This window comes from Pelmatolapia mariae, linkage group LG14 (assembly GCF_036321145.2).
Source record: "Pelmatolapia mariae isolate MD_Pm_ZW linkage group LG14, Pm_UMD_F_2, whole genome shotgun sequence".
Classification (NCBI taxonomy): domain Eukaryota; kingdom Metazoa; phylum Chordata; class Actinopteri; order Cichliformes; family Cichlidae; genus Pelmatolapia; species Pelmatolapia mariae.
Window position 1 is genome coordinate 7247985 of NC_086239.1, and position 16316 is coordinate 7264300.

A 16316-nucleotide genomic window follows, 5' to 3' on the forward strand; every position below is an offset into this window, starting at 1 on the left:
AGCTGCACTGTGTGTCTAAGCTCATAAAGAGTACAGCACAATACCAGTCTGGGTTCAGCCTGAACATTACAAAAACTACACTACAGTAAAGCAAATACACAGGTTACTTACAGAGCTTTCAAACACACATGCTTACGTTTGTAAGTCATCAGAACACAAGCAGGACACTGAACCCGTGGCTGGTCGTGTGTGACTTTGGTCCCATCAGATTCCCATCTGATCGACAACTTTAATAAAGTCTCAGTGACAGGTTGTGCTGTCTGTGCTTTATGAGGGATCTCCAAATCGACACAATAACTCACTTATAAAGGCATCACTATCAAACACTTCTACAATAAAGTGTTTAGTTCTCATAAAGTCTGAAAAACATAAAAAAGCTTCTTTATGTAAGTAGTAATAAAGCATTACAAATCTCGCTAATCCCTTCATCATCTGTGACTTTAGTTTGGCATTATGAGGCTGGGATTCCCAAATACATCTTAGTACTCACACTCCTACTTAAAACCAGTGGCTACAGATAGCACTGCCACTTTAAATGAGCACAGAAGATTCATTCTTAGTCCATCACCTGGGGAACTTTATCTGTTTTGTTTAAAAAAAAAGAAAGAAAAAGAAATCAGCCCAGCCTCAGTCGGTGTAAACTTGTTGCGTTAGTGTTGTACTGGTCTCCTGCCTACTTAGTGTGACTGAAACGTCTTGGCTAAGTCCTCCAGTACAGACATTAACTTTTGTTCCTCCAGAGGGGAGCTGTGGGTCCAGGCCAAAGGCAGGTGGGTGGACACCATCTTCCGGTCTGTGCAAACACACACACACACACACACACACTGATGTTAACAAGATGGGTTGCACTTACAAAAACTGTTGTGTTGTCTAACAACTGGTTTGATTTTGATGTCAAAGAAAACTGATTTCAATTGTTTATCAGGGGGAATAGGAAATTAAATCAGCCTTCTATAACCTGTCGTGGAAAGTCAGCACATATCCAAATGCCAGCCTGGTCTTACCCTAAAAGTATCCTGCACCCCTTTGACTAGTGGTGTTAAACTGCTCATTGATTTAACATGCTTCTCCTTCAATGCACATCTTAATTTTCTCTCTGTGGGTGTACGCATTCCTCTCACTAAAAGAGATAAGAGTGGCCTCCAGACACTCTTAATGCCCCCATGCCTTGCTCTTCTTTGACTCAAGCTAAAATCCATCCATCCCTTTGTTTCTGCTTCACATTTAGCTTCTTTGTAGCGGCCAAAATACAATGTTGACTTCATTGGGATTTTTTCCACTCTCATTTGTTGTGCCTCTCTTTGTTTCTTCATCAATTTACACTATATTACAGTCGCCTTGATCCTTTGGCCCTGGATAAACACAATTTATTACAGCAGACTGATGTTTGCACCTCTAATTCAAACAGGAAAGTCAGCATCTGACTGAAAAATGGCATTCCTTATGGGAGAGAGGAGTGTGTGTGTACGCATGTGTGTGTTGGGAGACGGTTGTGGTGGTTATGTCACGATCCCATCGACCTTCTAGTGTCTCCTAGTTCTGACCTGTGACATAAAAACAATCACAAAGGAAGTCACACTTGGGTATACACCCATAATTCCATAATACAAATAAAACGTTTGCTCTCTGTAACAGAAAATAAGCAATTTTCCCCTCACTTGTGAACTGATCAATACTCATCACACCTATGCACACAAATGTTTGAGTCCAGGTGCAGGGTCTCCCACTGATAAAAGCCCAGCAGGTCTATAGACTCCCTCTGACCTCAGAGGGAGTCTATAGACCTGCTGGCTCCTTCTAATGGATGTGCAAGTTAACATGGGAAGTAACATGGCTATACATCTAAACATTTACACTTGTGACCACAGAGGAGAGATTGATTGCTCCTCCTCTGTCTGTACTCCTTATCACAGAGACTTAATTAGAGGCTGGCAAGCTGAATGTGAGATGTGACATTGGGATAAATCTTTGGAATGGCATGGAAATGTTTCCCATAGAATAGATGAATGACACTGCAGTCAATCCATCAAATGATGCCCTCATGGATACATGAGGCCGAAAGATCATGTTCTTGACTCTGGCATCTACACTGATGACTATTTCATTGAAGACAGCTACAACCAACAGCGCTGGACATTTAAGAGCGACCAACAATTTCAGTACGAGACAGGATATCAATCCTTGGAGACTCGATATATTAAACTCAAGCGTCTTGATGACCTCGAACAGATAATGAAGGTAAGAAGAGGACCTGAAAATGGCCAACATTTATTTGTCACCCTTATTAAACAGATGATGGTCTTGGATGCAAACCAGCAGATAACAACCTTGGAGGTTCTCCAGCATCCCTTTTTCAACCCTGGCCTCTCTAAGAGGTTCCTGTGTATTGACACTGAAAGACCACACAGAAGCAATCTCCAGCACTGCTTCTTTCACCCTGGGCAAAAGTGACAAAAAACCAAACTGGGGTTGAAAAAGGATATTAACAACAAATTACACTACAAAAATTAATTAAGCTGCTCCAATAATGATCACTTTGGCTTTTTTTTTTTTTTTTTTTTCAATTTTCACTCCCCCCATCCCAACCAGTCGCGGCAGATGGCTTCCCTTCCTGAGCCTGGTTCTGTTGAAGGTTCTTTCCTTTTAAAAGGGAGTTTTTCCTTCCCACTGTCGCTAAATGCTTGCTCATAGGGAATCGTCTGATTGTTGGGATGGCCAAAATCTCTAGTGGAACTAGCAACTCTTGTGAATTTGTTTTTTTTAAAGCCTTAAAAAAACAACAACCAAAACAACAAAAGAATATGGTCTTGAACTTGAGCACAGTTTTGCTTAAAACCTGTGTCAAGTTCTTACCAATATTCAAAGCGGAACAGAAGATACCTTACCATCACATTAGTCCTTCAATCAGAACTAAAACACCATGTTAACGTAGATAAATTCGATAAAAATAGGAAATCAATCAATCAATAAATTGGATAATAATTGTTGTTTGTAATTCTTTATAAATACAGTGCTACCCTTCAGCCTCCTAGTAGACATACCTGTGTTATAAATGTGGAACTCCTCTGATTTTCAGAAAATGTGACCTCTGACATTGAAGTCAAGTTCACTGAGATTTTCAGTAGATGAACCATGGTATTGATTTGAAAATTCTACGCAATCACAAACTTGGGTGTCCACAGCACCCCGCCATACACCAAACTCAAAAGATTAAGAGGTGTTTTTTAGTTTTTTCATAAAGATTACAACACACAAATAACAAAAATGGCAACATTATTGTTATTTTTGACAATGCCATTTTGAGGTTATCTAATGTAGGGAAAAAAACAAAATCGAACAAACCCAGATATTAATAATTAAAATAAATAAGGTATATACTACATACTATATAAAATCTTCGTGGTCCACTATGGCGTCAATGAACAGAATGAAGGAAGCAAGTACATTTTTATATGACCAGCTACATAGCCATAGTGTGACAACATGCTTTTATGACAGCTGTGAGTCAAATGAATTTTAATGACCAGGAGAGCACAGGGAATAGGTATGGTAGTAGCAGTGCATGTGTTTGTGTGCACAGAGGGGAAAAAAAAGATTAAAAAATGTCAATCAAACATATTGTGAGAAAACTGATTATTTTGTACTGTGAAATAGTTTGGAACATACATGCAAAGAAATCTGCTCTACTAAAAAGAAGCTTTTACTGACCATCAGTCATAACATTGGTTCAGGCAGGCTCAGCCACAATCATTGACAGTGAGCTAACTTCATTGCCTGTGCCAGCTGATACTCTTGATACTCTTCTAAACATCCAAATGGCAACTACTGCATTGGGAAAGGCGTTAAAACCGATTTAGCCAGCCCACAGGTGCAGCAAACCTGCAAGCCGCTTTGTAACCCACCTTCACCCTGTCAGCCACAGCAGGAAATTAAGCATAATTTCCTGGTCATATCTTCTGTGCTGTGGTTTATGTGCTGCTCCTCCCACCTTAGTCTCTCCATGCATGCATGAGTGGAGAGGTCCCAGAATAGAGCCATGTCACCAAAAATATATTTTACTGCACATATATCACAAACTCAGTCCTTCTGCTATCATTGATAATCTACAGTTCAGTCAACAGTAAAGACTTATTTGAGATTAATTTCTCAAAAGAGCAGATCCTTCAGGCTGCCCCATGCCACTACAGTCCCAAACTTTTGATTTAATGTTGGAAAAGGCAAAAAAAACAAAAAAACAAAACAACCCAAAAACTGACAAATGACAAACTCTTTTTCGATGAAGAATGGCTCACAAAATTTAGGTGACTGAGATGATGTTTTCAAAAGACATCATCATCATGAACGATAAACTATGCAGGGATAGAGGGAGCTCTGGAACCGCAGTGCCTCTGAGGTATTTCAAGGGCAGGAATCTAGTAATAGTCTGAAAAAGAGGTAGAAATTACTTTATAAATCAACCACAGGTCATCACACCAAGAAGGATGTTTTACTAAATTTAAGAATTAAACTAAACTGAGTTCAAGTGAATCCAACTTGAGGCAACAGTACCTGTGCACAAAGTTAAGATAAAGATTTATTTATTGTTGCTGCACTTGGGCATTGTACAGCGAATTCATGTCAGTTATCACAAATAAACTTCTGAATGACACTGGTATGTCACTCCTGCATTAACACACTGAAGTAATCACAGACAAAGTTAAAGAAAAATACTTTTGGCAAAAATGTGAATAGTTTTTTTATGTCACTCAAAATCATTTTCTTTGTTCTACTATTGCAAAAACAAAAGAGAACATTTCTATAAAAAGAATGGTTTCATGTTATATGCAGCCTTGTGTTACAGTAAGGGGGGCTGGTGTCGTCACTCATGACAGCATAGTGATCCTACATAGAGCCTACTGCCAGGCTTTGTAGTTTGACATCAAAATGTTGTAGATGTTTACTATCACCAGGGGGCAGTGTCACAGACAACCAGTCTGTGGACTACTGCTTGTGCCACTTTTGGTCGTTTAGCCAGTCGTAGAAATGTGTGAAGTTAACATAGAAGAACTGAAACGGAGTGTGTCCATTGAAAACTTGGTTTTCATTCCTGATGGTGGACCAGTGGGCTGCGCTTTTCATGCCGTTTTTGTTTTTTATCTTTGAATTTTTTGACTTTCAGATTTTCCTTCATCATTTCCACTGGAAGCACGTTATATGGTGGTCATGTGAACATCACACACGTTTTCTGCGCCCATACACTTAAATAAATGACTCACACTGAGGTCAATCCATCAAACAAAGCCCACATGGATATAAAACAGGAAACATTATATTCAAACACATTCTGACACATTCTTATTGGCTTACATTAGAATTATTTAAATGTTCTATGTTTCATCAGTTTGGTCAGTTTTCATGATCTCGGGAATTAAAAATTTACTAATGTAATGCTAAAATAATTCAGGTATATATTTATTTACAACCTTTTGAGGGTCTTGCTTCTGATATAACAGAAACCAGACAAATATAGAAAACCACTGGGAAATCCCAAAAAGGTTGATTCTGTTCATCTGGATTTAGCATTTTCAATGGTAGAAACATTTTGTCACTCATCCAAGTGACTTCTTCAGTCTGAAGAAGTCCAAGACTGAAGAACGTGCTAGGCGATCAGCTATAAGAGGACTTCCTAAAATCAATAATCATGTCTTTTGTTTTTGACATATTTAATGAAAGGAAGGACTCATCAGACCAAGCCACAAAATGTTCTACAACCTGCCCATGGCCTGACTCGTTCCCCACAAAAAGACTAATAATGACTGTGTCATCAGAACTTCAGGATCTTCAGTATCTGTTAGTGAAGTTACTGTGGCACTCATTCGTAATCAGAATGAACAGAAGGGGTGAGAGACAGCAACCCCGGGGAGATCCAGTAGAAGGGGAGAGCACATCAGAAAGTACACTGTTCACCTTCACGGATTGTGACCTATTAGTCAAAAAGTCTAGTACCCAACTGATCAGACTATGGTCAAGCTTAAAATGATTATAAAGCCTATCAGCAAGTTAGGAGGGCTGAATTGTGTTGAATGCAAATGAAAAGTCAACAAATAATAATCTTGCATGAGTGTGCCTTAGGGGAACTGCCCTTAGCAGCTGGAACAATGACAGCATGTTTCCAAATCTTAGATACTGTCTGTAACTCTAAAGAAAGAGAAAAAATGTGATAAAAAAAAAATCACACTCAACTGATCAGCACAAGTTTTCAGTACCTGTCCACAGATGTTGTCAGGTCCAGGACTCTTACTCTTAGTGTGTCTAAAGAGATTAGCTACACCCCTCTCATCAATACAAAATCATGTGAGAATGGCAGTCCTTTCTCTTAGTGTACTCGTTTGCATAGAACGATCAAGATTCTCAAAACGAAGATTAAATACTAACTATCTGCCAAATGTTTGTCGGAGGTATACCCATCTAAGGAAATGTTTCAGCTACCCTTCGTTTGTAGCCCTGTCATGGTTTCCATACCATACTAAGCTCTCTTAAAGTTATTACTACTGAGTTCTGCCACAATCTTATTTTTGTACCTCATCTTAGGCTTCTTTATTACAACCTTCACCTCCTTCCTCAATATCCTCACAGGGGAAATGTCAACCTCATTAAAAGCAATTTTCCTTTTAAGAATCAGATCCTTGATGTCTTTGGAGAGCCACGGTTTGTTATTGGGGAAAGTCTTAAATTCTCTAGATGGAATCACAGAGTCTTTACAGAAAAGGAATGTAGCTACACACCACATCAGTAAGTTCATCCAAATCAGAAGAGCTCTATTGAAACAAGGACCAGTCAGTGCAATCAAAACACCAGCAAAGGGCAAGAGAACTGTCTTTTGTCCAGACTTTTGACCGCTTCACACAGACCATCTCCCTCTTAATCACAGGTCTATAAGCAGGGAGGAGTTAAACAATGTTGTGATCTGAAGAACCTACAGTTGGTCCAGCCACAGACTTATATGTCCCCTTAATTGGTCCGTAACACAAATCCAGCGTTTTATTATGCCTTGTAGGACAGGTGACATATTGAAAGAATTTTTTCAGTGATTTCTTAAGATTACAATAGTTAGAATCACATAAAAAATAAAGTTAGGAGGTGTGTAAGTAATTGTTTGTGAGACTGAAGAAAGGGTTGGAAATCTTCATCTTGGAAAAAAACACATGAGAAACAAATCAGGGAAACAATCCGTTCACTCACAAGTTAAAAACAAGGTTAAAAAAAATTTAAAAAATAAAATAAATGAATTTAAAAAACAACAAAACTCCCCCACAAAGTTAGAAAATACAATAAACGCCTGCTGCAGGTCACCACAAAAGCGGCGCCAACACGTACACCAACACCTCAGATATGTCTGAATTTCAAAATATATCAGGTGGCAAAAGCTCAAGCAGGCAGTTGTTACCATACCATAACTTATTTATATAGCACTTTAAAAACAACACAGTGTCAGTTACCCACTGAGGCCATAGTCAGCAAATAAAAATTAGTTTTTAACCTGGATTTAAAGACCAGCACTGAAGTAGATTGCCTAATGTGAAGAGGACGAGCATTTCAAAGCTTTGGGGCCACAATAGAGAATGCTCCTCTAAGTTTTAGCCGTGATTTAGGGACTGAGAGCAAGAGCTGCTCAGCTGACCAGAGTTAATAAGGAGGGACATAGGGCTTCAGCAGATTGGACAAATATACAGGTGCGAGACCAGTATTTTTAAAAAAAACTGTAAAATAATTTTAAAATAGATCCTAAATTCAATTGGAAGCCAGTGTAAGGAGGCCAGAACTGGAGTAATATGCTCAAATTTTCTTTTACCATTTAAAAGCCGTGCTGCAGCATTTTGCACCAGTTGCAGGCATGACAAAGTGCCTTGGCCATGCCCTATTAAAAGGGAGTTGCAGTAATCCAATTAAATTAATTACAATTTTAAAAAATTAGAGCCATCTAAGGCTTTCTTCCAGTTGTTACAGTAAGTTGCTGTCACTTTTGGTTTTATTATTATGAAATTATTATTATAAGTGCAGTATGTATGTCTAGTTTGAAGAGTGCTGTCAGACAACAACCTTTCTCTTCAAGGCCGCTAGGGACATTTTGTGAGTGTGCGTATGAAAAAGTGTATCTGTGTGTGAGTGCTCCTTGGTGGTATCTGGCACCAAAGCAGTCCCCTCCAGCTGCAATGGACACAGGCCAAATCCACACATACGCACACCCCATGCAGCACATTCATCTCACTACTGTTCAATACACAATTCAGCAGTGCTATTTTCTCTGTCTTACCAATTTACATTCCTAAATGGAAATTTAGGAATGTAAATGATCAGCATACAAATTTTGGATTTTTGTGTTGATATTAAGGGAAAAAAAGATTTTTGCATTGTAAAACATACCCTGATAGAAACGTCCACTGGGGTTTTTGACAGCAGCCTCAGAGACAGCCAGCCACACCACTGTGTCGGCGCCCTGCTCTGGGGTCCGCAGGCTGTCCTTCATGGATTGATGAAAGTCTGGCATAGCATTGGCCACCGCTGGGAAACACACACACACACACACACAGGTAACAGAGAGCAAATCAACTTAAATACGCACACAGATGGAATACATCTCATGCTTTTGTAAATTGTGGAAGCATTCGGATGTTACTTTATGTCAGTGAGTGGTACCTGGAGTATCCACCCAGCCAGGATGCATGACGGAGAAGTGGATGTTAGTGTGAGTTTTTGCCAGCTGCTCTGTCATCACCACCTGCTGCCTCTGGAACACACATCATCAGGCACGTCTGAGTGCATCTAGCACGGTCCGTGTACCTCAATGATCAACTGTGAACGCCCGTCTTTGTCATGCGATGAACCACACCTTTAACACTGCAGGTGATACTTTTAAGTCAAATATCCAACTGCCAATCAGGGCAGACGTTTGCTCACTGGGTAAGTTTTCAGTTTTGAATTCTGGAATGCAAGTTTACCTCTTCATGATATATACCCTCTCACCGTGACAAGATTCATCTCCTTAGCAGTGATCAACTCATTTTACTTTATCTTCCAACTCAAAGACTTTGCCATTAGATTCAGCAGCTCTTGATAACACTTCACAATGGTGTCTTGCTCTCCTGCCACAGGAAAAGCTCTCTCTCACTGCTGTGTCCACTGAGTGAGTGAACAGAGAGGCTTCAGATTGTGACAGAAAGTGGAGAAATATATAGATTTAACCAATACACATATAAACCTAGGAAGATGAGCAAACAGTGGAGGATCATTGCTTAAAAAATGACACAATTAATCAAATAATAGTGTTCAGCTAATTTTCTCTTCATCAGCTAATAATTTCAACTTAGGGTGTCTCTTGTTTGGACATAGCAGTAAGCTAAAAGTGAAATAAATTTTTAAACCACTGATATAATGTGGATCCCAAATCTATTCATAAATCATCACTTAATCATCTGTCAGCTATACCAAAGATAAATATGTTCTTTCAATATCTGATTAAAGACTGTGCTTAAAATTGTCATATTCTGATACATAGATCAGCATACAATGACCAGAAGACTAATTATACTCTTCTTGTTTTCATTCATTTTCAAACTTTTCAAACTTGCTCGATTCCTGGAGAACTCAGACAACTGAAGGACGTTAAACCTGACCAGTCTTGTCAATTGTGACGAGCAGATGCTTCCAGTTCAGGTCTTACTTTGTGCTGGGCGTAGACCATGGTGCCGTCGTAGCGGCCTCTCTCAGACTGCAGGTTTCCTGTCCTGAGCTTCTGCACCAGCATTCCACCCGATGACACTGTGATCTGAACACAGGGGAATGAGGATTAATCTGTAGACACTCCCCCCCCCCCCCCCCCCAACTATTCACATTTAAAAAGGTTTCCTAAAACCCAATGTTACAGCTCTAAATGCTTTGTTTAGTGAGCACAAAAGTACTGAAACCAGATCACAAATACAGAAACCTAAATAAACCACACTTATCCCAAATTCTCTATTATCACTACAACTACATTTAATCCTGCATTAAGTGTTGCCGATCTAGTATTTTATTTGTCATTGTGTTATTGCAATGTTTACTTGTGCAAATCCTTGTTCACCTATTAAATAGCCCTCATGCAACAGCTCAGACTCATTACCTGATTATTACACTGTCCAGTTATGTTGGCCAGAGCCTCATATTTTACTGACTGTTTCTGAAAACAATATACAATACTGTGCAAAGCTCTTGAGACACTCCTCATTTCTTTTTGTTTTGCTTACAGGGACCGAGACATTTCCTGTCATTTTGAAAAGTGGTCTTGAGCATAAGTTCTTCAGCATTCTGAAGTTTTTCTTTGGACATTGGCTACTTTTCCACACATTTTCACTCTAGGCTTTGTAGATGAGCAATTTTAGAGGAGTGTTTTTTTTGTTGTTTGTTAAGCCACTAAACAGTGAAATATGAATCTTTCAAGCATAAAAATGCAAATAACACAAGGGATGAACCAATGTTGTTGAATAGAATGATTTTAAATTGCATCTTTTGACACTTTCTTACTAGGAGCTTGTCAATTGAAAAAATAATGTTTGCACTTTTTAATTGAATCTACAAAAAAGTACAAGTGTCCAGCGTGTCCTTAAAGAACTGAGGAAGCTAGACAAGTAGAGGACAAAAGAAGTGACAGGCCTAAAAGATGTAAAGCAGTATATTAAGTCATGTCTTTAGGAAACAGGAGAAAATAATCTAGTAAAGGTCTGATACAGGACCTGAGGAATGCATCTGGGCCTTCAGTTCACTGAAGCCTCATCAGAGGTGGTCTCACTGACTGTCAAAGAGACATTTTTAAAGAAGGGAAACTAAGGGAAAGGCTGATGTTTCAGGGTGGGATCATATTGACAGACAGTAAAACAAAGAAGAGCTTTGAATGTCCTTTAAGAAACCTGGAGAACTATTGCTGAAAACTACTTAAAGAAATTAAAAGAGAGCTTGCCAAAGAGCATTCAGGCTGAGTCCGAGAACAAAGGCAGTCATATCAAATACTAACTTTCCAGCTTGTTAGAATTTTGCACAACTGAGGCCTTATATACTTTATTTCCATGTATTCTGGCACAAGGTTCAATAAATCACCTACCTATGTCCCATTTTCCAAGCAAAATATAAAGAAAGGGGTGGTGACTCAAGACTTTTGCACAATATTGTAGGAGTGAATACTTTATGTGGACTGAGAGTGAACATGGGTTGAATGATCAGACTCACCACTCTGGGGTCCGCACTCTTCTCCAGCAGTGGAATGAGACTCTTGGTGAGAATGTAAACCCCTGAAGAAGACCAAACATTGAAGTACAAATTAACTATCTTCCATTTTTCCCTTTCATCAGACTGGTCTTCATACCTCTTGTCTGATCTTTGACTCACCCAGGACATTAGTAGCAAAGCTTTTCTCAAGCCCCTCTGCATTCAGATCCCTCTGGCTCATGATGGCACCCGCATTATTGATCTAAAACATATCAATATATGATCATTCAGTGGTCGCAGTTGCCAGGACAAAAACCCCCCAAAGACTAATATGTTGCTCACCAGTACATTGAGAGACTTGTACTTCCTCTTAAAGCCCTCAGCAAACTCCCAGACCTTCCTGGTCTCAGACAGGTCGAGGATATGAACATAGACCTCCTGTAATGACACCAGACATTTAGCAAAATGAATATCAATGTCAAATCTGGTGTAAAACTGAAGGTTGTCTGTGCAAGTCTATCTTGTTGATGAAAAGAGAGTCACACTGTACTTTATTTCCAGTCTCCTTGACAATATCAGCCCTTGCCTCCTCAGCTTTGTCCTTATTCCTGCACACCATGTGGATCGTTCCACCTGTGGCAAAGATTAAATCATGGTACTAGCAACGGAAATAAGAAGTTGAATACAATGACAAGATAAAGAAGGACCTTAAAAACAACATTTTCCTGATAAATAGAATGAATACTACAATCTTTAACCTCCTGGGACCTGGTGTCCACATATGTGGACATCACATTTTGGGTTGTCTAGACCAAAATACTAAATTTTGCTCTACAAGGGCCTGATATCCACTTACGAGGACATTAAACTGCCTCTGTTTTATCAAAATGTAAAACGAATATCCTCATATGTGTCTCTCATTTTTCTTAGAAACAAAAATCAGGTAAAACAAAAAAAATCTGGTGATTCTTTGTTTTTACATTCATCGGGTCCCAATATGCCCAAATATCAAAGATAAATTAAAAATGCATGCCATGGAAGAGTTCGGGTCTTAGGAGGATAAACATGAAAGTCTTTTAAGGAGCATCAATATGCTTTGTGGCCACTCTTTTGGACGGTTTGCTTCCTTAAAACCTGCACTTGAGAGATTACTTGATTGTGAATACACTTTGTTTTAGCTATTAGCCGCTCATATACAACCCCACTTCCAGAAATTTAAGACAAAAAAAAATATTTCCACATTTTGAATTAATGACAGCAACAGTCCCCTAAAAAAGTTAGGAGAGCGCAGCAAAAGGCTGGAACAGTAAGTGGTACTAAAAACAGCTGGAGGAACAGTTTGCAACTAATTAGGTTACTTGGCAACAGGTTGGTAACATGATTAGGTATAAAAAAGAGCATCTTAGAGACGCAATTACTCTGAAGTAGAGTTCACCAATCTGGAAAAAACTGTCTGAAAATTGAGAATTATTTTCCTCAACATAAAATTCTAATGTTGACTATCTAATCATCTCCAGTACATGATATCATCAAAAGATTCAATGAACTGGAGAGAGAGATCTCTGTGCAAAAAAGCAGTGTTGGTCAAGTTACTTGAAATGTAATGTAATTTGTTACTAATTACTGATTACTTCTCTAAGAAAGTAGTCTCGTTACTTTACCGATTACTTATTTTCAAAGATAATTAGTTACTTTATTACTTAGTAACTTTTTAAAAACATGATACACAACCTGAATACGTAATAAAGCAATAGACCTTTCAGCCTAATTCTGTTTTTTCTGCAGAATCCATCATATAAAATTGAATCAAATGAAAAACTTTGTTTTTAAAACTTGTTTTATTAGTTTTAATATTCTAACTTTATGACATTGGATCAAGCAAAAATTAAATTATATTCAGCTGTCTTTGACTTGAAGAAAGTCATTTAAACCTATTTTCTGCATATTCCAGCATATAAAATAAAATATTTTTTTGTGTTTACACTGACTCTTTCAAATAGCAGCACTAAGTCCTGTGGCCCTTAAGTCTTTTTTTTCACCTGTTTAGGAGGAGTGGGGCGGGTGGAGGTTTGCCCGGTGCTGCAGCGGTCATGTCAGTGGGGGGATCCAGGGGTTTCTCTGTGAATTTCACATTCCCTTAGCAGTGTGCTAGGTGCTTTCTCAGATTAGAAGTTTAATTTTTCGCTGTAGAAAGAAGTTTTCTTCCCACCCAGAGTGTATACCAGACACTAATGTTTTTGTCACTTTTTACAGAATCAAACTCAAAGTAATGTAAGTACTTTCAAGCTTTAAACACTGCATGGTCATACTGTACTCCATATTATCCATCTACACACATCTGTTGCTGCCATGGACGTTGCATGCTCGTACGTCATTGTCATGAGACACTCTCCCAAACAATATCACGGTTTAGTAACGCAGCGTGCTTACGGGAAAGTAGCAGTAATCTAATTACTTTTTTGGAATAGTAATTAGATCCCTCTGGCTTACTTTACATGTTACTTGAAAAAAAGTAATTCTCTGTGCAAAAGACAAGACAGAAAATTATTACTGGATGTCCGTAATCCTCAGGGCCCCGAGGACTGAATTAAAAACAGACTTGATTCTTTCGTGGATATCAGTGGATCAGGAAAACTTCGAGAAATCACTGTCTATGATCACAGCTCACTGGAGGTTAAAGTTCTTATCCAGACAATGTCTTTTTCAGTGAAGGCCTTGCATATTTCAGCTTGACAATGTTAAACCGCATACTGTTACAAATGCATGGCTTTATAGTAGTAGAGTGAGGGTGCTGAGCCGGCCTGCCTGCAGTCCAGACCTTTCCCCAGCTGAAACATTTGGAGCATCATGAAAAGAAAAAAACAATCACTACACTGTGACAATCAACTTTTATGTGGCGTGTGGCTGCCATCAAATTCAAAATCTTATTTATCTTAAAATTATGCATCAGTTTAAACAACTGATGTTTAAATGTTTAACATCTGTATTTATGAGATTTGCAAACCATTACATTTTATTTTTATTTACATTTTACCCCAACCTTTGTGTGTTGTAAAACTACAAAAAAATATACTTGAATTTTTGAGTGTTTTTTAGTGTTAAATTGGAATTTTTAAAAAATGTGGAGTTGGGCCTTTTATGAATTCACAGATCAGTATGGATATCCATGTTGCTTCTTTCTCTCAGCGATTTTACTATGTGTTGCTTTCCTGTCTGCCATGTTTGGTCTGATTTGTAGACAAACAGGGCCGTAGGTGTGGTACCTCTCTTGGCGATGGCCATGGCAGTGGCTTTTCCGATGCCACTGTTGGCTCCTGTTATCATAAAGGAACGTCCAGCCACAGACACCTCCAGGTCCTTCTCCACAAACCGCTTAGACGCTGATAAGAAGGCATTCCTGTAAAACATCAACACCTACAGCATTTCATATATATACCAGCTGCCTGCTTAGTTGCTGCTGCCATCAGATTTAGCTCTGCCTCTGTGTTCGAGGGGTGAGTGTTTGAGATCATCCTGCTGACTGTAAATGTCCTCACAGCTTTACTGTACAGATACAATGAAGGAAAGCGTGTGCCTGGCATCGTCTCTGTCAAGGAGAGGTTTGGGATGAGAGTGATGGCGGTGACAACAGCAGTCATTTATGAGTGTGCGTGTGTCTAAGCGTGTGTGCCACCAAGGACCTCAATTCCCCCCATTGTCTTAGATGGCATTGTTAAGGGTGGTCAAAGTGGGGCATAAAGGGGACAGGCAGAGAGAGAATTACTGAGGTTAAATGCCTGCTCTGTTCGATGGTGTCATGCAGAGAGCTATTAGTGCAGGGTCAGAGCGGGTTGCCGGGCAGCTCTCTGGGAGAATAAGATAACACAGAACAAAGGAGAGAAGGGAAACAATCACAAAAGCACCTCTTCAAAACACTTGGCTTGCTGTGTACTGATGAGGAAAGGCATCTCGGGGCTGCAATAGATCACGTAAGACTGATAAAGCTCTTAGAGCCCTATTATCGTTCAAAAACTGAGTTATGGTCCTACAAACCTCTTGCTTAGTCACTATAAAGTGTACACTGATTCACAAATCTGTGATGTTCAGGGGTCTGTTGCTAAAACCTTCCATCTGTGATCATAAACCAGGACTAAAGTCTGCAGCCTCATTTTCACACTTTCAAATGTCAAACATCAAGATTGATCATTAAGATAATATTGTAACATAGTAATACTTTAGGTGTGCTGTAACACTTACAGTTAACTCATAGAAATTTACATTCACTTTAACAGTAGGAAGCATTTATCAGCAGCCACCCCATAATCTATTCATACTTTACACTGCTTTCAGTGGGCGTTTCTTACTGTCACTATGATTTTGAGTTATTCTAGTTTTGTATTTTCTTATTAGTTTTTATTTTTATTTCTTTTTTAATTCAGTTTAGTTTCAGTTAGCTTCCAGAGTGTTTTTTTTTTGTTTCAGTTTACTTTGTATTGTTAGAAAATGCTTGGTTTTGATTATTTTTTTTATTAGTTTCAGTGTTAGTTTTAGTCTTTATGAATTTTTATTTTATTTACACCAAATGTCAGAGGTAAGGGTTAGTCAAATCAATTTAGCTATTACAATATAAACAGAACGTTTTGAAAACAGTTGACACAAAAGCGCTTGTACACATCCAAAGCCTCAATAAAACGTCCATCAAACCCTCATCAGGCAGTTTGTGGTACCAAATTTTACTATATTAAACTTTAGTTAGTTTGAATGCTTTCAAAGGTCTGGTTTACATTTTTATTTTAGTTAACTAAAATGGTTTTATTCACATTTAAGTTGATTATAATAAGCTTGCTATAAATAGTTTACCATCAACTTTCAGTCATTCAGTTATAAGAAAAGTCTTTTGTTGAGTGCTGATCCTCCACACAAACACACACACCACTGAGGATGCACAGCAGGACAGTCACAGACTCTCCCCGGCTCCCACAGCGCACACACAACAGGACAAATGTCTTACCTGGTGAACTCAGTCACTCCCTTCAGGAACCAGGCGGAGTTGCGGTACAGAGACATCTTGCTGCTCTGGAAGCCTCTCGCTGTGCGCCGCTCACTTCTCCAGCTTTTAC

At 38.9% G+C, this 16316-nt stretch overlaps 1 protein-coding gene across 1 annotated transcript; it reads right to left on the reverse strand.

Annotated features, from left to right (window-relative positions):
- Positions 1-424: 424 nt before the first annotated feature.
- Positions 425-16316, reverse strand: dhrs12la (dehydrogenase/reductase 12-like a). The gene is made up of 10 exons (XM_063493058.1): positions 16208-16316; positions 14481-14614; positions 11768-11850; positions 11560-11655; positions 11398-11479; positions 11239-11300; positions 9701-9805; positions 8677-8767; positions 8404-8541; positions 425-793 (listed from the first exon to the last, which is right to left on the reverse strand). The coding sequence occupies exons 1-10, from the start codon at positions 16261-16263 to the stop codon at positions 678-680; spliced, it is 963 nt and encodes a 320-aa protein (XP_063349128.1). The 5' UTR covers positions 16264-16316; the 3' UTR covers positions 425-677.

Excerpts from the sequence above, each read along its gene's own strand:
- dhrs12la (XM_063493058.1), bottom strand. The coding sequence starts at position 16,263 with ATGTCTCTGTACCGCAACTCCGCCTGGTTCCTGAAGGGAGTGACTGAG. Across the intron at positions 9,806-11,238 it reads AGAGTGCGGACCCCAGAGTG|ATCACAGTGTCATCGGGTGG; the intron begins GTGAGTCTGATC and ends CCCTGTGTTCAG. Across the intron at positions 8,542-8,676 it reads TGGCTGGGTGGATACTCCAG|CGGTGGCCAATGCTATGCCA; the intron begins GTACCACTCACT and ends TGTGTTTCCCAG.